The 22,486-nt window shown below is 54.8% G+C and overlaps 1 protein-coding gene across 2 annotated transcripts; it reads left to right on the top strand.

Moving 5' to 3' along the window:
* Positions 1-532: 532 nt before the first annotated feature.
* On the top strand, positions 533-20,662 carry SYNGR1 (synaptogyrin 1). 2 transcript variants are annotated; one of them, XM_075051797.1, is made up of 4 exons: positions 533-760; positions 12,143-12,380; positions 13,859-14,004; positions 16,427-20,662. In XM_075051797.1, exons 1-4 carry the CDS (start codon positions 662-664, stop codon positions 16,643-16,645), a joined length of 702 nt encoding a protein of 233 aa, XP_074907898.1. In that variant the 5' UTR covers positions 533-661; the 3' UTR covers positions 16,646-20,662. The 2 variants fall into 2 exon arrangements, with proteins under 2 accessions (XP_074907898.1, XP_074907896.1); XM_075051795.1 differs by having other exon boundaries at positions 15,183-16,565.
* Positions 20,663-22,486: the final 1,824 nt, after the last annotated feature.

Below are 22,486 nucleotides of genomic sequence, written 5' to 3'. Positions count from 1 at the left end.
CCCCCCACCCCCTGAGTCGGGGGGGGGGGGGGTGTCTCCCCAAAATCTGGCCTCCCCATGTTGGCAAAGGGCCTTTTTTTTTGCCTGCTCGCCCCCTCCCAGGGGACGAGCCCGAAGCGCGGCTGCGGTGCGATTTGGGGGCACCTGGCAGGGGCGCAGGCAGGGAGCACCCCCGGGACGGAGCGCTCCCACGGACACCCGCGTCTCCCCCCTCTGTGGGGGGGCTGCAAGCGCTGGGGGGGGGGGGTGCGAGCGTCTGGGGGGGGCTGCCCCCGCCCTTCTGCTAGGCCCTACCAAAACAAAGCGGGGCAGCACCCCCCCCCTCTCCCTTTGCGGTGGGGGGGGCTTTGTACCGGGGGGGGTGTTCACACACACACACCCCCCCCCCCCAATACTGCGCCCACCGCGCTCTCCCCGCCCCCCCTCCTCCCACGGCCACCCCCTCCCCGCGATCTGACGGCTCGGGGGGGGGGGGGGGAGAAAGAAGGGGGTGGGTGCGCGCTCCCGGCGCGGCGCGTCCCCGTGGGCGGGAGCGTGCGGCTCGCCGCCGCCGGGCTGCCAGGCACGGCTCGGCTCGGCTCGGCTCGGCTCAACCCGCCGAGCTTTCCCCCCCCCTCCTCATCCCTCCCTCCGCCCGCCTCCCGCCCACCCCCGCGCCGCCATGGACGGGGGCGCCTTCGGAGCGGGGAAAGCCGGCGGCGCCTTCGACCCGCACGCCTTCATCCGGCAGCCGCAGACCCTCCTGCGGCTCCTCTCCTGGGTAAGGGGTCCGGCACCCACCGGGGGGGGGGGGGCTCCCACCGGCAGCGGGGTGGCGTGGCGTGGGGGGGCGGACACGGACACGCAGAGGGAGCGGGCGGCGGGTTCGCTGCGGGGCGGCTGCCGCGACCTCGGGCCGGAGGCTGGGGGGGGGCAGCTCCGTGCGAAAGGGGCTGTGGGTTATATAGGCTGGTATGTGTTTGTTATTATCGTGTGTTTCGTACGTGCCTGCGGATGCCCCAGCTATACGGCTGCATACGTCCGCTGATCCCTCTCCGCGCCTCCGGAGCCCCACACACAGATATATACGTGTACGCCTCCGTCAGCATTCCTGCCTACACCTCTATATACCCTACACCTCTATATACCCTACACCTCTATATACCCACATGTATGTTTGGATATGTGGATCTGCCTCTGGGTTTATGTATCTCCATATGTACATATCTCCATATATATATATCCGCATATACGTGCGCGCACACAGCTGTACGGTCGTACGTACATATGTACCCATGTACGTGGCTATAGGGCCATACGGGGCGAGAGCACGCTGGTTCCTCCCCGGGGAGGGATAGGGGTGAACCGTGACCCCGTCTCCATCTCTGCTCTTTTGGGGGTGGGGGTCTTCTGTCCCCCCACCCCATGCTGGGGAGGCAGCGGGATGTGGGGGGACAGGAGGGAGCTGCGGTCCTGGCGTGGCTCCCAGTGGGTCGGAGCTCAGGGGGGTGCTGGGCTCCGGCTGTGCTGGGACAAGTTGGGGGGGCTATGGGGGCTGGATGTCACTCTATGTTTTATCCTCATCCTCTCCCCCCCCCCAACCTCCTTTCCCTGTAACGCTTTCCTCTCTGTAATTTGTGGGGAAGGGGACAGGGGGAAAGGGGGGTCTAACGAGGGCAGTGGGGAGGGCACAGGGTGCCAGGGGGAAGGTCTCTCCTCCTTCCCGTGACACGGATCCCATGGCTGCCCGTGGGACCGGCGCGTATGTGCAAAGAAGGTCATCGGGATTAAGGGTGCGAGAGCTGCAGCACCGAGCTGGCGGGGGAGAGATTGAGGTCTCAGCCGGGAGCGGAGAAGGGAGGGCAGGGAGGGAGAGCGGAGGAGACACATGCGCACCGGCGCTGGGAGGAGAGGCGTCAGGCTGGCTTGGGGAAAATAAAATAAAATCGGTGCCAGGCGGGGGAAACGAGGAGAGAAAGGGAAGGTGGCTCGGCTTGCTGCCGATGGTGGGGTGGCAGCCCTTGTGCTCCCGGCCGGGTGGGTGGGTGATGTCCCCTCTGGGTGACGTGACGCAAAGGGCGGCCGGAGAGCCCCGAGACGGCTGAGGACGTGATTAATGCAGGTGGTCTGTCCGTCCGTCCATCTGCCCGAGCTTGTTTACGGTACAGCACATCACGCCGGCAGCCAGCTGGCCGCACTGGGGCTGCCACTGGGCGCTGGGCGAGGGGGTGCGAGGGGGTACGCGTGCCCCCCGCTCCCGGGCGGGTGGAGCGGAGCCAGCCTGTGTGCCCGGGGATGATGGACGTGATGTGACCTACAAAGGCTCTCCCGTTGCTAATCTCCATTACAGAATTTCCTCTTTCTCTCAGACTGGTGGTTGTTTTTTTTTTTCCCCTTCATCCGAGCACTGCGGGATTTTGGCTTCCCAGAGGCACCAGGTGAGGGAGAGAGAACAGGAAATACGTTTATTTTTTAATTAGGCACCTACTCTGCTCCAGAGTATCTCAGACACTGTCGGCTCACTCGCTGAGCTCGGCTCTGCGCCCTGCAAGGTCTCCCCAGGCAAGGAGCACTTCCCAGGGACTGGCATCTCCTTGGGACCCCGTGCTGTTTCCCCCTGCCCATCTGACCTTGACAGAGGACAGGACGGGATGTAACGCAGGCACTTCACTTGGCCATGGAAATTAAAGTTCTTTTGCAGGAGCTGGAGGCACTCTGTGTCAGCAGCCCAGCAAGGGAGGCTGGCCTGGCCATTGTGGCACGAGGCTACGCGTGCACCTCTTCTCTCCCAAAATACGAGTTCCTTCTCCTCCTTTTCCACGGCTTGGTCTTGTCTGTCCTCCTCAGCGTCTCTCCCTCCGCAAAGCCAGGGAGCCACAAGCTCATCCTAGATATTTAGTTGTGGTTTTTGGTCTATTTCTTTTTAACTTGAGGCCGGGGGGGTCCTTATGGGCATTGAAGTCCTATCTCAGGCTGTCACAAGCATCAGACCCTTTATGGCCCCTTCCATAAACTGGTTGAACTTTGCTGAAAAAGGACTATTTCACAGGGTTTTTGCCCTTCTCGCTCCCTCTGGGAGAAGGTTCAGCGGCTCCAACGGTCAGGGCCTTCCACCATAAATCTATTCGTGGCTGGGTTTTTATCCATTTGCTTTTGTGCTCTTACGCCCTTCAGTTTACATGGTACTTTTCCCTCCCTGGTGTTTTCCCCTGGGTGTATTTATAGACTGTGGTCACATCCGCACTTAGCCTTTCTATCGCCAGGCTCTACGAGCCAAACTCTTCTGGTGGCGAAGGGCTCTCCCTCCCCGTGGTCTCTGTCCGAGTCCTTCCCTTCCCCTGCTCTTGCACGCACTGGAAGCACCTTGCTTGCCATCTCCTGAGATCTCATTTGCCTTTATCCTGCTCGTGGCGTGGGTGGTCCGTTGTCTCCCCGGGGCACGCTGGAGGCTCCTTTTGGCCCGTTTCACGTGATGAGCTTTCACTGAGAGCAGAAATTCTCGTGATCGCTTCCCCGGGCAGTGACCTTGTGCTCAGGTCATGCTGCCTTTTAGCAGACTTTGTGATGGCACGGAGGTGCGTATGGCTTTCTACCAACAGGCAGCAAAACTGGCTCCAGCCCAGGGAGTTTGCAGCCCAATTTGAGATGGCGGCAAATCTCCAGGGAGAGCTGCAGGATCAGGAGCAGGTGGGGTGACCAAAGATTATCTACGTTGCTCCTTGCTGAGGAGGAGATGGCATAGGTTTGACAAGGAGGATGCTCAACTGTGGAAAGAGGTTAGCAATTCTGGAGCATCCGTCCACTGCGACAGTGTTGTGAGGCAGCTCAGGTTTCTCGGGTGCTTCGGAGGTCAGGCACAGCAGAATAAGTATGCATCTCCCTACAGAAGGGTTGCCTGGCAAGGATGCTGGCAAGTGGTGGTGGTCCTGCAGAATGCCCGTGTCAGGTTTGGATGTTCAGCCTCGGTGTGAACCATTTCTCTGCTGCTGCCTGCCCCAGATACGCTTGCCTGGATGAAGAAAGCACCTTGTAGCGTAGGGAGGCAGCCCTACAGAGCAGTCCTTTCTGAGCATCTCTGCTGAGGATGCCTCCAAGGGCATCTGGGTCTTGCAGAGAGGGGACTTGTCCAGTGTGGCTGGACTGAGGCTTGCACAACGAAAGCAACGTGCTGCTGGAAGATCCCGGAGGCTTCCCCACCTCTCTGTGGGGAAGGGCAGCACAACTCCCTCCCTATTCCCAGCAGCGGTGAAGAGAAGAGAAGCAACTTGCCCTGTTGCGATGGGTGGCTGGGGTTTACTCCGAATCCTGGCCTTTCAAGGCATTGCTCCACGCTGTGCCACTTTGCTGCTGGTTGCAACACGGAGGCATGCTCTGAGCTGAGCTGCATTGCGCAGCTGGTGCCCTGCAGTAGACGTGACATGGGTGCATGGGTGGGTTTTCTACCACTCCGCCATATAAACCTGCTTTCAGCCCACTTAGGTGACCCAACAGCTGGAGCTCGTGGAGCTTGGTGACCCACACCAACCTGGAGCTGTGCGCTACAGTACACAGCTCCGAGATCATTCCTGAAATAAAGCAGGCGAGCGTGGGCACATCCCTGCGTAATCCTGTCGCGCCCTGACCGACAGTGCTCTCCGCAGCCGGTGCGGGGGAGCTGGGAGGCTCCTTTGTGACCCGCGGGCGTTGGATGTAGCCCTGGCTCCATAAATAAGTAAAATGCTAATTGAAACAGGTTGTTCCAGGTGCTCCTGACTGTGTGGAAACCTGCTCGCTGGAGAAACTGAAGTGCTGCTCAATGTAAAAGCCTAACAAGGCAAAAGTAACTCGCCTTTTGGAAGCAGGTCCGGCTAGGTGGCTTGAGTAAGAGTATTCCAATTGCAGCCATGCAGGCAAAGCAGCCCATTAAAACTCGCCACGCGGACTGAGACACCGAATTTCTCTCTGACGCCGAGGGCGTCACCCCTCCGGAGGGAGGTTCAGTGAGGAGAGGTGCTGCCCGCCCTCCATCTCCTCCTCCATCTCCTCCTCCATCGCCTGCTGCCGTTGCCACCACGTCCCCTGGCTGGTGGGAACACGCAGCCGTTTCGAGCCGGGATGGGAAGCGTCGTCCCCCGTCTCTGCAGGCACGGCACATCCCAGGCAGCTCCGGCTGAGCAGGCGAGGCAGATGAAGGGTGGGAACTGCATCCTCGGCCTCGCTACGACAGGCTGATGCTTGTGAGCTGGAGGACGGGGGCAAGCTCCGGTGTGGCAGGGAGCTGGGTCTCCTGCCTTGCCGGCGAGTCCTGGCTCACCACGCTGATGCCCTGCTTAGGACACCCTTTGCCTCTTCCCCACCGCGCCGCCCTTCGCCGTACGGAAAGGACACGTGGTGTGGGTTTGCGGTGAGAGTTAAACCGAGCCTTAGAGCCCAGGGACCGCATTAGTCTCAAACCAGCTGCAACCTCCTCCTTCTTTCTGTCCCAGCTAACTTTAACTGAGATGGAACTCGTGCTCTCTGCCTCTGCTCCTCCGCCTGATTTTTGCCCCAGCCACCACGCTCCCTGGCTGTGTGCTTGCGAGATACCTCGGCGCGCGATGAAGGAAACGCGGCGGTTCAAAGCACGTGCTTTGAGTCAAGCCCTCAGTATGCTTCTTCATGGGGTCCCCTTCCTTTGGTCAGCTTCAGAAGGGTTTTTTGGGGATTGTTGTCATTGGGATGAGAGGCCGTGTCCAAAGATGAGCAATAGATGCGCAGAGCCACAGGGTGATTCGGGGTTGGATACAGCAGGTCGTTTTGTTTCCAGCATAGTGTTTCCAGGAAAGATCTTGGAACAGGAACAAATCTCTTGTTAATGGCATTTGCAGATAAAAATCTGAGAAACAGCACGTAGGGACCAAAGGCAGTCAGAAATATGAGCAAAAAAAAAAAGATAATTGTGTGTAATCTGCTATTTCAAAACATGAGAGGCACACAGGTGAGGAGCAGAGAAACTGCTTGGAGATGAGACATGGCTAAGGCAAACGTTTGTGGCGAGACAGGGCAGCAGAGAGGAGCAGTGTGAGGTGAGAGGAGCGGACGGAGGTGGCAGGGGATGCGGTCCTCTGCCTAGGTTGGCACAGCCAAGGCAAGGAGGGAGAGGTGTGTTGCTAGAAAGAAAACTGAACTCTTCCTCATGGAAAAAGATGCAACTTTTGGACGGTCGCTTCGCTAAGCAGTGACCTGGCGGTGTAGGGACCATCTGGAAGGCGCAGAAGGACCTGGATGCCACCATGGAGGTGCGGCCATGGCGAGATGTCACTGGTAGCAGTGGGGCAAAAGATGCTGTTTGATCACGAGAAGAGCATGAGACCTGCGGGACTGGGACAACAGCTCCCTGTTGCACCAGTGAGCATCTTCCCATGGCAAAGCTCTTCCTCCCTCCCCGGGATGGCATGTGGAATAGCCACTGGCTATCATCGGTGGCTTCCCGGCTGCCGGCTCCCAGGGGCTTGGGCTCCTGCGAGGGGGAAGCTTGACCCAGGCACGGGTCTGGTGGGAGGTGGAAGGGTTAATGGCCAGCCTGTCAGCTGCCAAGCCATGTGTGAAAAAAAGCCTGCTGGCCAGGAAAGCCTGTCCCAGATCCCGTGGCAGGAATTAGGGATGCGGAGCCTTTCTCCTCTCCATCACCTGCTCCGGCTCAGCCCTGCCGTGGCTGCTGGCCAGGGAGGGTGAGCTGGGACGAAGGTGCTGGGGTATCCGTGCTCTTCCCCCATCCCATGCTTAGGAAAATTGGGTACAAATGGGTACGGGGAGGCTGGCCCCCTGCAGCTCCCGCACGGGGCTCAGACACGCCGTCGAGACCGTGGGCAGGAGTCGTTTGCTGCCGGCGTCGTGCCGGCTGGAGGGAATAAATAGAGGCTGCCTGTTTCCAAGCTGCCAGTCCCATGCGTATCAAAAGCTGCATATGTTTTCTTCAAAATGAACTAAATACAAGTCGATTTAATGATGATGATAATAATAATAATAATCCATGTCTGTGCAGGGCTCTCCAAAGCTTTCCAGAGACTCCATTTGTGAGTGGCTGAATGCAAATGAAAGCCAGATCATCTCTGCCAGTTTATCGTTTGCACTCTGCCCGTCTCTTGCTTTCTTTTTAAACAGATTTATTCCTGGTTTTTACCAGATTGGATACAGAAGAGGTTATTGCTTCATTCTGCTCAAGGTAGATTTGATTTGAAGTCCTACAAGGAATATTATGTCACCAAACTATTTCCTCTCTATAATAGAATAAAAAGGGGATTTGGGAGAGGGAGGGGCGACACGCAGTGCGACAGAGCCCGTGACCGGAGAGCACCGCAGCGAGCCCAAGCAGGCAGCTTGACAGAAACCCTCTTCAGCCTCATCCCCGCTACGACCATCATGGGGATCTCGGGGATGAAGTCAGGAGGCAGCGTGACAAACTCCTGGGATGAGGTGCAGGAAAATCCTGGTGCACCGCCGGAGGCTGGCCGTGCTGTGCATCCATCACATGATGCTCAGGAACGTCTGATGCGCGGCGTGGTGGAAAGCCTCACATGATGCTCAGGAGGTTTCGCCTGGCTTTCTGCGGGGCTGAGCCTGCAGCCGGGAGGTGGGGAGGGACCGGAGAGCCTTTTCTCTGAGGGCTCGTCTCTTGCCTTTGCCTCTGGCAAAATCAGATCACCCAGTTCAGTGAGAGAAAGAAAAAAAAAAAAAAAAAAAAAAAGGTCTTTTTTGTGGGATGCAGTCTTTTCCCTGTTCTGCACTTTTTTCGCTGTAGTGAGCCCTTACACTCCTGTAATGGCCAGCACGAGCCCCTTGAGAGACCGGGACAGGGAAACTCTCAGCCTCTCCCCATCTCCTCCCCGCAGTGCTTAACGTTAACTTCATTTTGCTGCGTCTTTTGGCAAGTTGCACTGTCGGCTTTGCAAAGTGCCCGGCCCTGGGCTTCACTTGGTGTCTCGGAGCTCTTTGATCAAACCAGAAGTCTAGGGAAATCATTGCAACAACCTATGTGGATGTGATGTTTAAGGAGCAGTGAAGTCAAGAAAAGCCGGGTCCCGGCAGCAGCGCTGAGTTGGTCAGATCTTCTCCACGTGCTGTTTTCTGTCCCTTTTTTTGAGCATAGCCGCATATATTACTGCTTATTAAATGTGCACCTCCAGACAGGACGTGCACCTCCCAATTAACATTGCTCTCGGAGGCTTAAGGAAACGCTCTCAACCTAAAAAATCTAGTTAGTCCATGTCCTGTTAACTGACTTAAGCAGCCTCACTAAAGAAATGAGGCTGCCCAGTTGCACAAAGCTGGTTTTCATCGCCGAGCGTAGGAAAGCGGCTAATGATCTCCCTCTGCGGAGCAGAAGGATGGGCTGCGTTCCGGACCATCGGGATGCGGTGCTTTGCGCTTGCCTCCCGTCAGCCTTCGGACAAGTCGCTTCCCTGCATCTCGGTGCTCAGACAGGAGCACCCGCCATCTTCTCCTCGCCTTCTCTTTGCAGCTGGACACATATTTTGGATCATTTTATTAGTGGCTGTAGGCAAGACTTTGCGCAGCGAGGATTTGCTGTGCCGAACGGGGGTAGACGGAACAAGCAGCGGTAACGCGGAGGGGCAAGAGGCTTGTGCCAGTGCTGCTGGTAGCTGGCATTTCTTCAGAAAGTGCTGCAGATGTGATGGGAACGGCAATCTAAATGCTTCATCCTTGCAAACTTGGTGCTTTGTTTATAATCCAGGCAGACATTCATATGCACCTGCTGCCTGGATCATCTTTGCACAGGCATGGATTGTGAAATCAAGGAAATAAAAAATACTTGCTCTTTCTAAGATGACTTGCTATGTCCATGAGCTTCCATCCACCTGCCCTCCTTACCAACAAGAAGTAGCTGCCATGGATTAAGCGTGCAACAGTTTCTCCTGAGGGCTGCGACATCTGGGCTCTCATAATTATCATTTTTTCTAGAAAATTGTTTGTCCATGCACCCGTCACAACGGTTTCTGGGTACAGCCATCATGGGGATAAAATGGGCTGCCTGTCAGCAGCAGCAGTTGCCTCTTTTCCTGCTGTCCAGCTCTGCCTGCCGGTCTGAAACCTCTGGTTTGAGCCTGCCCATCCTTGCCCAGTTGGCGTTACCCAGTCCAGCTCGAGGCTTGTGTGCACAGCGGATCCTCACAACGTTTTGCTGTGCCGTGAGGGTGGTGGTAGGCTGGCAAAGGGAGCAAGTCCTCTCCACTGCCGCTGACTTTGCCTTCTCTGCAGTGCTGGGGAGTGGAGCGTGGACCAGAGCTGATACCAGTGGTGAGGAAAACACAGAGGGAAGGAGACATCCCATAAGATGCTATGTTTTGATCCGTAGAAAGCTTTCCTAAGGATAAAGAGTACTTTGGGGCGGCTGTTTCAGGACACAGAAGATAAGCATCTGCAGTGACTTGTTCTGCTCATGAGTGAGAATACCCTTAGTGGAATCTCCCCAGAAAACTCCTAAGATCATCTTAAATCAGATGTTTGCCCGTAAATCATACCTTGGGCACCTCCAGGCTGCAAAACGGGTTTCTCTTCATAGGAGAGAAGTTGTGGCAAGCTAGAAATGCCACCTCTCCTTGAAAATTTGGGAGGGGGAGATGTCCCTCTGGTCTCGTGACTCTGAGCTGGGTCTTTACAACGTGCCAGCATAAAAAGGTATGAAAGAGCAAATGAAAAAAGGAATTATTTTGCTGCTTTCGCTCACAGATGAGAGCTCTTCCAGGCCAGCAGCAAACCCAAAGATAAGAGCAGAGGGAAGATGTGTATCAGGATATGAGCAGAGTAAACAGAGGTGTCTCTGGGGAGAGGCCATTACAGAAGGTCATTCATCCCAAATGAGTAAGCAGAGACTCGCAGTACAGCTCATTGCAAGGGTTGACCTGACTCAGGGAATCGATGTTTTACCAGTTTTGAGCCCTAAATCAAAACTGAACACCAGACTATGCCACTTTTGAGGCTGTTTCTCATCTCCCAAAGAGAAGATACGCTTTCTGTCTAATGCTGTGGGAAACGAGGCACCACTTTGTAATCCCAATATATGGAGGTTGGTACTTCAGGTGGCATCATTGGCGCTGGTCGCAGCCTCACGCTGGGACGTCGCTTCGGGAGTCTGTCAGCTCCCCCTCGGGTTAGAGGAACACGGTGTTACTGCCAATGGTCCTAGGCAGACCTGTCAGCCCAGCCTGTTGTGATGATCTGCGAGACTTCCCACTGAAAGAGCCTGGCTGTAATGGTGTGCAATTTTGCTGCTTTCCAAACCACTCAGGCTGAAATTTTGAAGATCAGACCTTTGCTTCAGGCAGAAGAGATTTTTATTTAATTTTCACGGGCAATTTCTGCAAAGTATGATCAATCTTGATTTTCAAGAAGAGGGAGGAAGAGGACAAATCAGTTATTTTACTTCTAAGCTTAAAAAGCTCTTGTGAACTTTCAGAGAACCCATACAGTCCCCACACTTAGGAGCACCGGCTTCCAGCTTTTTTATTTTGCTGTAGTGTGTCAAAAATACGCCCAATCTCAGCAACCCGAGTGTGACCCAATTATGAGCCTTGGGGTGAAAAAATAATATCGGTGTCAGTGGATACTTGTTAGAGTTTGACAGCTGAAATGTGGTCAGCGTTGAGGATCTGCCCAAGGGCTGTTGGGGACTGTGAGCAAGTTTTTTCCTCGGGTTCTTGATGCCACAGGTCAAACAGCAGAGGTCTGTGCCGTGGATCTCAGGCATCCAACCCTACCGATGGTGTATTGGGTTGGCATTAATTTTCCCGGCGCTCACAAAGCTGCTTCTCCGCTTTCTGGGTTGTCTGCCCTGTCCTCTTCTGGTGCTTGGTTGGGTTAAGTGGTACGAGGGTCCTTCTGACCTAGCAAACCCTCAGACCGACCTCCACTCCCTGCAGGAGACTTGCCCACCGCATCTTCTCGCGTGCTGCTTCTCCTTGGGGTTTGGGTGATGGTTCCAAGGGTGCCAACCTCCTGTTGTGCAGACAACTCCCAGGCTAGCAGAGTGCCCCGGTGACATCCTCGTGCATGTCATATGTATGTTCTCCCCATGCTTGAGGTCACATTTCCCATCTGCCTGGGGCTCTCGCCGGCAGCCCGCAGACGGGCTGTTCCTACTGAGGGTCTCAAGATGCCCTGCAAAGAAAAATCTGTACAGGCAGCCTTAATCTTCCCCTCTTTCTCCTGTGGCTGCGAGGGGAAGCTGTTTATTTGAGATGCAGGACTGGGGCTGCTGTAAATAGCTCTCTGCTTTGGTCAACCTGCTGTGTCAAAGAGGGACAGCCTTGTGGCAGGCGACGAAGGCTAAGCCCGTGTGCGAAGATTAGACCAGCGACTGCGGATTATGGCATTTCTACCTGGACTCGTCCTTAATTCTACCCGATTTAAAATAACATGCAGCGGCAGTGGCGGTGATGGGTAGGGAGGACCCATGGTGGCCCTTCCAGGTGGACCTGGAGGGGGGGATGTTTGGCCCATGAAATCCGTGGGGAAAGTCAGAGGGTGTCGGTGTACGGGTGAGTGGGCAGAAGGATAGGTAGTGTCTTGGGCTGGGCTGATGGAAAACTGGTGGAGAGGGGTGTGTGATGTGCGGGGAGATGGGGAGAGCGGGAGCCCGGCAGAATGGAGCTGCAGAGCAAGCAGGGCTTGCACTGTGGGAGGGTGGATGGGGAAAAGAGCGTAGTAGCTGGATAGATAAAATTAGTGAACAAATGCGTGGTAGAAACAATGAATTCCTAGAAGGGAAAGGAGTGGGTGGGAGAATAAGTGCAGACTAAGAGGATTTCCACTACTTGGAGCCCTTGTATGCAGGCACCCGCACCAAAGCCATATCCCAGTTTACACTCCATGTCACCTCCCTGTGTGTCTGCGGGAAGCCACCCTTACTCCAGACTGCGACTGCTTTACATTGCTTTAGATCAGATGGATAAAAAGGCTCAATCTAAAAGTGTCCTATTTTGAGTTAATCCTCAGAAATAAAATGAGACCATCTCCCCAGTAAACTCCCCGTGGCTACAGCCCAGGCAAGGCAGCAGGACGGGAGCTCCGCAGAGCAGAGAGGTGTCTGCGAAGGGTGTCTGTCCCCTGCAGGGCTCTGCTCCTTTGTGGTGGTCCAGAGAGATGGGGCTTGCCCTGATGTGTCTCCTGCCTCTCTCCCTGCCAGGTGTTCTCCATCGTGGTGTTCGGCTCCATTGTCAATGAAGGGTACGTGAACCGCCTGGACGAGACACAAGAGCACTGCATTTTCAACCGCAATCGCAATGCCTGCAACTATGGCATTACCGTGGGTGTCCTCGCCTTCCTCAGCTGCCTTCTTTACCTGGCTCTGGATGCCTACTTCCCGCAGATCAGCAGCGTCAAGGACCGCAAGAAGGCAGTGCTCTCGGACATTGGAGTCTCGGGTGAGCTTCTTGGCCGGTTGGCCATAGTCCCCCTCTCCTCCAGCGGCAAGGGAGACGGAGGGAGCTTCTGCCGCCTTTGCAGGCCAGGTCCCTGCTAGCAGGGAGGTCTTTGGGTTCCTTACTCTCTCTCCCCTTTTCTTTCCTTTTCTCTTCTTCTCAGCCAATGTGGCTGATGCCTCTCTGCTGTACTCCATAGGTGTAGCTCAGGGAGCCCTTTAGGATCAGGAGATCCTGCCTCCCTGCATGCTTGTGCTTGCTAAGGCCAAGCACTGATGCCTCTGGAGATGGTATTTCCTTCTTTTCCAGCTCCAGGTGATTGAACCCTGTATATTTTAACATTAAAAAAGGTTGAGGGTTTCACGAAGGCTGACTAAACCATTCCTCCTAGGTTACCTGGCATTGCCCATGTGAATAGCTGTGCAGGGCCTCATCCAGCCCTAAGGCTTATTCTAACTTATAGTCAGATCTCTCCATCCCCAGTAGTGTGTTGAAGTGACGGACAGAGTGATGGTGCGTGTGTACGTGCACGTGTAATGGCAGTCAGCAGCATCACGACGAGGCGCTTTGCTCTCGTGCCGTGATCCCGAGTCACTCTCCTGGCTTACTCCAACCACGCCGGCAAACTTCTCCACGTCAGGGTCCCCCCCGCGGTTTGTCAAAGGGGCCACGAGTGGAGGGAGGGCAGGATCGGGTGCAGCATCTGAACTCGTTTAGGACTTCTGGCTTGCAAGTTTGCTCACTGTTAGCCCCTTGCCTGGCAGTCCTGCGTACAGCTAACCAGAGAAGGGGAAGGGGGGGACTGAGCCCTGTTTCGCCGCCACTTCGGAACGCCCGTTTCCCTCGCTGCCGGGTGTCTGGCTGCTCCTGGCAAAGAGGGTGAGTCCCACTCCTCCCCACCAGCTGCCGGTCTGGAGTCGGGGCTCCCCGCTACCTTCACCCTTTTCCCAGGGGTGCAGCATGTTAACGGTTCTTCAGCAGCTTTCCTCGGTGTGAGTCCCTCCGCCTGTGCTGTCCTGAGCAAAAGCCGGTCTCTGTGCAACTGCAGGACGGCTGTTTCCCACTCTTTCTGCAGCTCCCTTGGAAGGAATTGCTCTTCGCTTGTCCTTGCAGGACAGGGTTGCGAAGCAGCGGCTGTTTCGGAGAGCCCAGGTGATCACTCCTGTACTGGAAGCCCTTCAGGCTCCTTCCCAAGGCCAAATGCAAATCCTGTGATCAATCCAAACACAAGCAAATGAACTCTCCCGAGTTCTGCAGATGCCTATTGTCACCTTGACAATTTAGCCGGCAGCGAGCCTGCCAGCTCGCTTGGGCTTAGACAGGCTGCGCAGTCAGAGTTTGGCCCAGTCTGCAACACACTGGTGGGTCTCTCATAGGGTTGAAATTTCCAGAGAAACGTGACGTGGTTATGTTCTGTTCACACATACCTTCTTGATCTCTCTCCCCTTCCCCTTTGCCATGCTGGTGGTGGTCCATCGCAGCCTTTTGGGCATTCCTCTGGTTCGTTGGCTTCTGCTTTCTGACCAACCAGTGGCAAGCTTCAAAAGAAGAGGACAACCCATTGAATGAGGGAGGGGACGCAGCCCGAGCAGCCATCACGTTCTCGTTCTTCTCCATCTTCACCTGGGTGAGTATGGCAGCCACGATGTTGGATCATGTGTCCCCTGCACTGTGTGAGCTTGTGGGGAATGGGAGGTGACTGGCTAAGAGTCATTCAGCCAGTTCACATGGCTTCTGAGAAGGAAAAGCAGGAGGGGAGGTGGTTAGGAGGTAAACTTGGGAAACAAGGACTCAAAAACTTACATGGAAGAAGGTGCTAGAGCATTAATAAGCACAATGGGGAAGAAGGTCCTATATCCCAGTAAGGAGTGTCCTTGAGAAACCTCTAATATGACCTTGGACAAGCCAGCTCCCCAGGCATCATTTTCCCTGCGTGTCAGAGGACTTTAACAGCATTTCCACCTCACAGACGCTAAGCAGAGAAGGGAGCTCCAGGCCCGGGGGTTGGACCCATCTCCCTCCCTGCTTTTCTCCCATCACGTGAAATGTCATCAGTGGCCACAAGAGGATGCGATCGATCGTCGTCCCTCTGGGCTCTCCGTCTGCACCCGTGACTGCAGCACCGCCTCACTGGGTCACCTCTTAGGAAGGTGATGGTGCTGTCTCTTAAGACAACCTTTTCCCCAGCACTTCTTTGTTGCTAGTTTCCTGGAAAAACTGTGGTGTGCAATATGAATATCCCCTACAATTTCTACCCATCTCTGAAAGCACCAAGCCCGAGTGACTTTTGGCTGAAGTAACAAGATAGTGCCAAGCAGAAAAGCATTTTAGGCCAGTCTCCATGCGTAAGTCCTTGTGGCTTTATCGTCTCCTCTCCCTTCAGGCCTTAATGTTGGGCGGGGGCCAGGTAGGAAGGGTGCCGTAAGACCACGAAGCTGTCAGAGAAGAAGGGGGGCTGCAAAGGGTTGTGCGGTCAGCACCCTCGCCAAGGTGACACCAAGTGGGGGCAAGGGACAGCAGCGTGTGTCCCCCTGCCACGAGCTGTGTCCTGTGCTCGAGTGCTGCCAAAAGCCCCTTGCAAGCTCCAGCAGAAAGTGTGACAAGGAGCAAGGCTTTTGCAAGGGGTCCTGTGCGACCCTTTTTGAGGTGCCACCACCGGCAGTGGTCCTCCCTGATGCACAGGCTTGCAAGTGGCTAAATAGGCATCCTCTTCCCCTGGTTCCTTGGGGTTTTTATTTCAATCAAACGTTCTGGTTTGCTCTTCCTTACTGATTTTCCTTCCCACACCCCTCTCTCTCCTCACAGGGCTTCCTCACGTTTCTGGCTTTCCGGAGACTCAGAGACATTACTTTTCAGGAAGAATACAATACCCTGTTCCCTACCTCCCCATCCTTGCTGCCTTAGTGCCCCTTGGTGATGGGGGAATTTCGGGGAAGGGGTGGAGGGTTGCAGCTGGAGGAGGTTACTGAGCAGGGACAGTTCCAATGCCCCGACCATGGGTGTGTGGTCACTGCAGGGCACGGGGTGGGAAGACATTGGCCATTGAACTGGAGTGGGGTTGGCCACTGAAGGGGGGATCTCCCTCTGGGGAGCTGGAACTGGCAATTTCTTCTCCTCCTCCTCTGCTCCCTTCTCTCCCTCACCCGTACCCTAACTAATGCTGCGTTAACACTGCTGTGCCTTTCTTTTGATGACTGCTCAGACCTAATACTTCAGCCAGGAGAAGCCCTCTGCCCCTACCACTTTATCTCCTCCATTTCCTCCCAGCCCTCATTCCCCAAAAAACCTCTCCCCTTGTCACCTGCTAGACTGCTCACCTCTATCAGGGATGCTCTGGGACAACGAGCCATGCCTGCTGGGGTCCACGATGCTGAACCCCATGCCCGGGCTCCCTCAGTCCACCAAAAAGGGTGTCCTGCCTGCGGTGCCTGGAGCAGGAGGCAGAAGTACACTTGCTAACCGTCCCCTGGTCCGGCAAGCAGCTGCCTTGCCTCCTGCTGCTCCTTCCCAAGATCCGTGCTGCACCGTGCGGACATTGTCCGGTGAAGGGCTTACAGGGGGTGACCACTACCTCGCTACTCCGGGTCAAATCCCGCTCTCCTTCCTGGCCTCCGCAGGCAAAACGGCTGCGTACATCCAGCCCAGCAGACGAACTTTCTGCGGTGCTGCTGAGGCAGACTGCCTTCCCAGGGGCAGGAGGTGCTGAGTGGGATAACCACGTGCCAACTGAGCCTCTGCGACCTGTGCCGTGTCGGTGAAACCCCAACCGCCGGGCAGGAGGTGCCCAGCACACCCCAGAGACGCAGCTCGCAGCCATCCCTGCCCAGCCCTCCTCTCTCCCGGCGGGCTCGTGTTTTCTGTGGGGCAGCCTGAACCTCCACGCTCTTGGATTTGTTTCACCGGCAGTCTGCCAGGCGGGTCTCGCACACTAATCCGTAACCACTACTAACCCCACTTTTGTTTGTTTCTCTTTCTCGGTACGTTCCCCCCTCTCTTTCTCCCCTCCCCTCTCTGCTTCCCATCTCTTCCCTCCACCTCCTCCCTTAAAGGTGGGCCAGGCATTCCTGGCGTATCAGCGTTTCCAGCTGGGTGCCGATTCGGCCCTCTTCTCCCAGGACTACATGGACCCAAGCCAGGACTCCGGCATGCCTTATGCTCCCTACACGAACGAGGAGGATGCTACAGATGCGGTGGGGACGTACCAGCAGCCCCCGCCGGCAGATGCTTTCGACACCGAGACACAGGGGTACCAAACGCAGAACTACTGAGCCACCGATGCCCCTTTCCCTTCCCCTTTCCCTTCTGTCCCCTTTCCCGCTGCCGGCAGAAAGCCAAGGCACAAACCAGAGACGTGCGTAGTGGCACAAGAGGTGGCTCTCAGCTATGCTCCAGCCTTCTGGGTCATCTGTTTTTATTTATCGTTTTTAAAAAAGGAAAAAAAAAAAAAGAAAAAAAGGTTTCCCCATCACCTCTTCCTTCTCCTCCCCCCCTAAAACTACCTGCCGGATCCAAATTCTTCCAAAATCTGTCACCACATTGTGACAGGAAGGTCTCTCCTTCCCTCCTCTCCCTCCTGCCTTGCTGCGGAGGGCAGAGTCTGGCCGGTGGGCAGGAGAGGGGCTGCGGCACCAGCAGGGCAGGGGAGAGGGTGCTGGAGGTAGAAGGGAAGGTGTGAGAGGGACCGGGGACCTTCCTAGAAGAGACGGTGTCACTAAAGGCTGGAGTAGACGTGGGAGCATCCGAACGGGGCCGGAGGGCCTGGCGGCTCAGGGAGAGGGATGACAGTGTTGGAGTCAGTGTGTGGGAGTGCGAGGGTCCAGGGGGGGTGGAGGGGAGCGGGAACGGCGTCCCCCGTGCAAAGACAGGGCGGCTTTCCTCTGCCACACGCTACTGTGGGAGGGGTGCTTTAATTTTAGAGGGTTTGGGGAGAAGGGGTATGGGGAGGGGAACAAAGAGATAAAATGGGAAGGAGGAAGATTCGCAGGTACAATGAAAAACCACAGGCACGTCTGTAGGTTACAGCAAGAAGCTCAGCAGAGCAGAGGGGCAGTGCCAAGAGAGATTCTCCTTCCCCAGCCCCCTTGGATTGAGGTGGAGGTGGTTCTCCTCGCCTCTACGTCCTGCTCGCCACTCTTCTCAGACCAGCGTTTGGTGAAGCAGGAGGGGAGCCATGCCCAGTCCCTGGCCCCCAGACGCAGTACCTGTGGGAGGAAGGATGGAGGAGGTGGGCTTCTAGGGGGTCCTGAGAGCCCTCGTCCCCAGCTGGGCTGGTTCGAGGGGGAGAGCAGAGCTTTGCCATTTCACCCTGGGCAGGAGGAGGAGAAGCAAGCCAGTTTTGCTCCTCAGGTCCTGCTGAACCCTCCTCCATTCCTCTGCTACCACAGTGCAAAGCCTCTTGCTGACGCCGTCTTTGCAGCACACAGGAATGGAGCAGGACTCCCCCAGGAAAGAAATAACTGCTGCTGGGACGGCCAGCGTGCGTCTGGCTCTTGCCCGGGGTTGCAACCAAGCAGGGAAGGGTCCTGCCTCTCACTCAGATGGGGAGGAGGTCTTGGTGTGCAGAGAATTGCTTGGGGCCAGACGGAGCTCTCTGAAAACTGGTCTTGCTGTACTTTATGTAGACTATACCTTAGTGCGTCTTCTGCAGCATCTCAGATCCTGGCTGTCTTTAAAGCCTCACCTAGGTGGCAGTGCTGACTCTCAGATAGAGCTCGTCTGGACATTATTCCCCACTCCTCCTGGTTTTGCTTCAAGTAAAGACACAGCTGTGGGAGCACACTCTTTTATTCCAGGATAGAAGTAAGGTCTATGTGTGAAGACGGTCCCTAAAGGGAAATAATTCAGCAATTCTCCCCAGCACAGACATCCCAAAGCACAAGAAGCAGGGTACGCCTTGCAGCAGTGAGGAGCTCCATCCCCCAGGCAGCCACCCTGCTCCACGCAACACTGGCCCCAAGTAGCAGAGATGAGGAACAGATCTAAAATCCATAGGTGCTCCCCCTGAGCGTCCAGCCTATTCCCCATAGCACCCTTAGGAGTCATGAGGATGGGACAGAGGTCTGGCCTGTGGTCGTGTGAGCATCTCATCTGGAGGACACCGAGGTTACCAGTCCTTCCCCTCCTTCTCTCCAGCTGCCCCACAACGATAGGGAAGGGGTAGAAACCGTAGCAGAGCTGCAAGCCCCAGGAGGGAACGGGGGCAGTTGGTCTCAGCTGTATGTAGGCACCGTTTCTACCTGCTCTTCCCAGCAGACTTGTGCTGCTGGTGGCTGTCCCCATGGCTCGTCCTCCCCATGGCTTGTCCCCCCCCCTTGCTGGTGGTTAACCACCGGTGAGGATGGGAGAGGGGGACCAGCTAGCCCTGTGGATGTACCAGGAGGGACTGGGCACACATCCCTCGCTCTGTGGCTGCGAGCGAAAGCAATATTGTAAATAGGAGGAGTATTTTTTTGGAGGGAAGCCCCTTGGGCTTCTTTTTCTGTGGGCTCAGCCTAATATTTAGGCTTGGGAGGGGGTTACTTTATTGAGAGAGGTTCGTTATGACAGTGGCTGTGGGGGGAGCTCCCTCCAGTCTGTCTCTCCTGCCGGGGGAGAGGAGAGAACAAATGACGAGGTGGAGGAGGAGGAAAACTACTTGTACTCACCCAGATTCATCTGTGTCATCCTTCATGCTTTCATTTGTGGGGGGGAACCAAGAGGAAGAGGAGGAGGCTATAAATCACTAGTTCTCAGCACAAAAATGTGTTGTACTTTTGGGGAGGAACTGCCCATCACTTGTCCCCTCTCCTCGGTGAGGGACCAGGCACATGGGGAGAGGTGCGGACCATGCGTGGGGTCTCCCTGGGGCTCTATTTTGGGGTGTAGCACAGGGGCATCTTACATGGCCCTTCTCCCATCAGCATTCTGCAGATGGCTAAACACCGTTTGGGGCTGAATAATGAGCAAGCTTTTCTTTATCCTCTCTGGCTTGCTTCCCTCACGTAACCAACTGATGGGCTCCGGTGGCTTGACGTAGGAATGAGCCTCCCTGCTCAGAGCTGGCACTTCAGTGAGACATGAGCCAGGTGGCCTCATCCTGGGTTACTGCCCATCTTTCTGTCCGTCTCCTCCTTGCTTTTTGTTGTAGGAAAAGCATTGGCATGGCAGGGGACACTGCAACATAGATACTTGGGCAACTTCTTGCTTTTGCTCATGGCAGAAGATGTACTCTCCTTGGGTTGCCATGCTTTCAGCCTTTGCAGCGGAGGGTTGGTGGTGACAGACCTGGGGGTGGGACTCTCCTTGTTTGCATGTAGCTCTTTAAAATGCAATTTCCAGTGGCATTTGGCTGGTTCTGCAGCTGATGAGAGATCCGGACCTACCCGAAGGGTTGGTTATCTTATCTTAGGCGCTTCTGATAAGGTGCTGCCTGTTTCTGGCGATCATAGGCAAGACCTGAGCAGCTGGCTGGAACATGTCCCTTTTAGATGCTAAACGTGGGTGAGATCAGCCCCACTCTAGGGATTAGGAGATCAGAGGGAAGGCTGTATAAGCAAAACGATAAGGCGGCTTTCTTCCCCCTCTGCCATTTGTTCGGATTACAGAGGATTACGCATCCCCTGTTGCGAGCAATGGCCTCTTGATGTCTTCTTATCTTATGAAGCCCCCAGGTAAGGGACTGGTTTGTGGAAGTAGGGACTGTGAAGGGCAAAGGGATGATGAAACTTTGCCTCAGTTCTACCTGTGGCTTCAGCCTCCCGATGTGTCCCCATCCCTGGCTCACCCATGTCCCCCCCCCGCGCTGCTCATCACCTCACCGCACATCCTTCCCCTCCGCGTTATTCCTGGCAGTTCCCTCAGGGGAGGAGGCATCTTTGTCCCTGCACCCTCGCAAGCACTTGGGAGGACCCGGGAAGGCAGCGTTGCGGGGGGCGGGGGGGGTCCACAGGAGTCTCGGCTCCTGGTCCCCAGAGCAGGTACAAGGCAAGGAGCCCAGCGAGGTCACTTCGTGCAGCAAAGTCCAAACCGTCCATCCAGACAATTCCCTGCTGCCTGCGTGGCATCCGTACGTAACACCGTCTGGGCTGCCCTGCCCCTTCCCCTGCCGCATTACTGCCTGTGTATAGTATATATATTATATATATATATTTAAAAAGATGTATAATATAAAGCTATACATATATACGTATATACGATGACTCATGGATGGCCTGCCGCATACAGGATCCCCTGAGTGGTCTTGTCTAAGCCCGAGTGTCCCTTCACCCCTCCTCCCCCTCCACCCCTCGCCCCCGTCCGATCCAGAATCCAACTACAGCGAACCCCGCCACCTCGGCACCTGTGTTTACAATGTCCTATATATTTGTGGTTAACGAAGTGAAGGTGGTAACTACTGGTGTCTCAATAAAGTTATGACGTCCAAAATAACCAAACTATATGGAAAAAAATGGTCTGGATTTTCTTCTTTGGGGAGGGATGGCTTTTTTACCTTAGTTTGCTGTAAGAGCACAGCTCCTGTGCTCCTGCATGGCCGGCCGGCAAGTTTGGTGACAGTCAGTGGCTTGAATGGAGGAAAGAGACCTAAAGAACTGCCCTTATTGAGATATATATTTCAGGGGGAGCTAATGGTTGCTTGTTTTGCTTGGCCTAAGTTTCAGATTACACACATATTGTCCAGTGTCTCTTTCCTAATCAGCAGGAAAACAAGAGAAGGAGCTTGACATGCCAGATTAGAGGTGGACTCTCACTCTGAAAGGGATACGGCTATAGGAGGTGTGGATGGGGGACATATGGGAATATAGGATATAAACCTGTATGAAAATAAACATCTGTATTTCCACACCCAGGGAAGCAGATCTGTTTATTCCTTTGGGGTGTCTTTACCTCTATTCATCTGTGTGTGACCATTGCTCACATGTCTGGCATAGCACATGTTTCCAAAACCTAATCAAATCCTGGGAAACGAGCTCTCAGGGCACTGCCAACAGTGGGAGTCAGTAATTGATAGACCACCGTTAAAAAAGAATCTCATTTCAACGGGCTCTGCAATAAAAATAAAATTCAAAATCCCATGCCAATGCTAAGGTAAAGCTTCCTTCTCATCCCCTTTTAATGAGCCTGTCACCCGAGTACCCAGCTATCACATTTCCCAACCCTTGCGCAGTCCGAGGACGGTAAGCAGAGGCACGTGATGCTGAAGAGGCTCTCTCCAGTACTCCAAACTGTCTCACCTCTCGGGGAGCACAAACACGCCGTAGCTTCACATCGGATTCATGCAAAAGTGTTGATAGACCCATCTGTTTCTTGATTAATCTTTGTTTGGACAAAGACCCTTCCTATAGTCCCAGCTTTTGCGATGGAAGTGTTGTGGAGATATCATGCCCACAGAAAGGCAAAAGTCTGAGTTGGCGACAGGTGGAGTTAAAAACTGGTAAGACAAGATGTTGCCAAAAGCAAGCATTTAAGATGAATAAGACTCCAACTTAGTTAAGTTTGTGTCTTCTAATCATTTGAAATCTCTTTAATTTTGCTTTCTGGTATTTCAAGCTCTTATGAGTCATGTTTTGAAGCTTCTTCCTCCAGCCATGACATCTAGAAACATAATTCTACTATAAAGTTGTTTTTTTAAAGGTTCATATAATCCCAAGACTTGAGGAGATGAGACTTCATTTAGTGTATCAAAGAATTCAATAAGATCGTATGTTTTGGCACAACTGAACCCCATTTCCCTCCCTCAAAAATCCAGCTGGCCTAAAGCTCTGTACAAACTCTGTTTTGCAGTGATATTTCGCGCTCTCTCAGGGGGATCAGCCCTCCCTCACCGTTCCCCCTTCCCCTGGCAGTAGCTCTCCACATTGGCTCTGCAACTCTCTGGAGGGTGCTGGGGGGAAGGAAGCTGCTCTTTCCAGCTGCCCTTCCTTAATGCTTGTTCTCTCTCTTGCTCCATCGCTACTTTGCTGTTCCAGCCTGCCTGGAAATAGTGGCCTGCAGTGGAGCGAGGAGCATGAGGGCATCTGCGCCTGTGGGAAGCATCGGCAAGTTGTTCAATCTTGTTGTTCATCTTTTATCCAGCAGCCCAGCAGTGACGATGTTTCTTCTTTTTCTACAGAGAAAACATTAGTAAAAACAGG

This window comes from Buteo buteo, chromosome 19 (genome assembly GCF_964188355.1).
Source record: "Buteo buteo chromosome 19, bButBut1.hap1.1, whole genome shotgun sequence".
Classification (NCBI taxonomy): Eukaryota; Metazoa; Chordata; class Aves; order Accipitriformes; family Accipitridae; genus Buteo; species Buteo buteo.
This window is presented reverse-complemented; position numbering and strand designations above follow the sequence as displayed.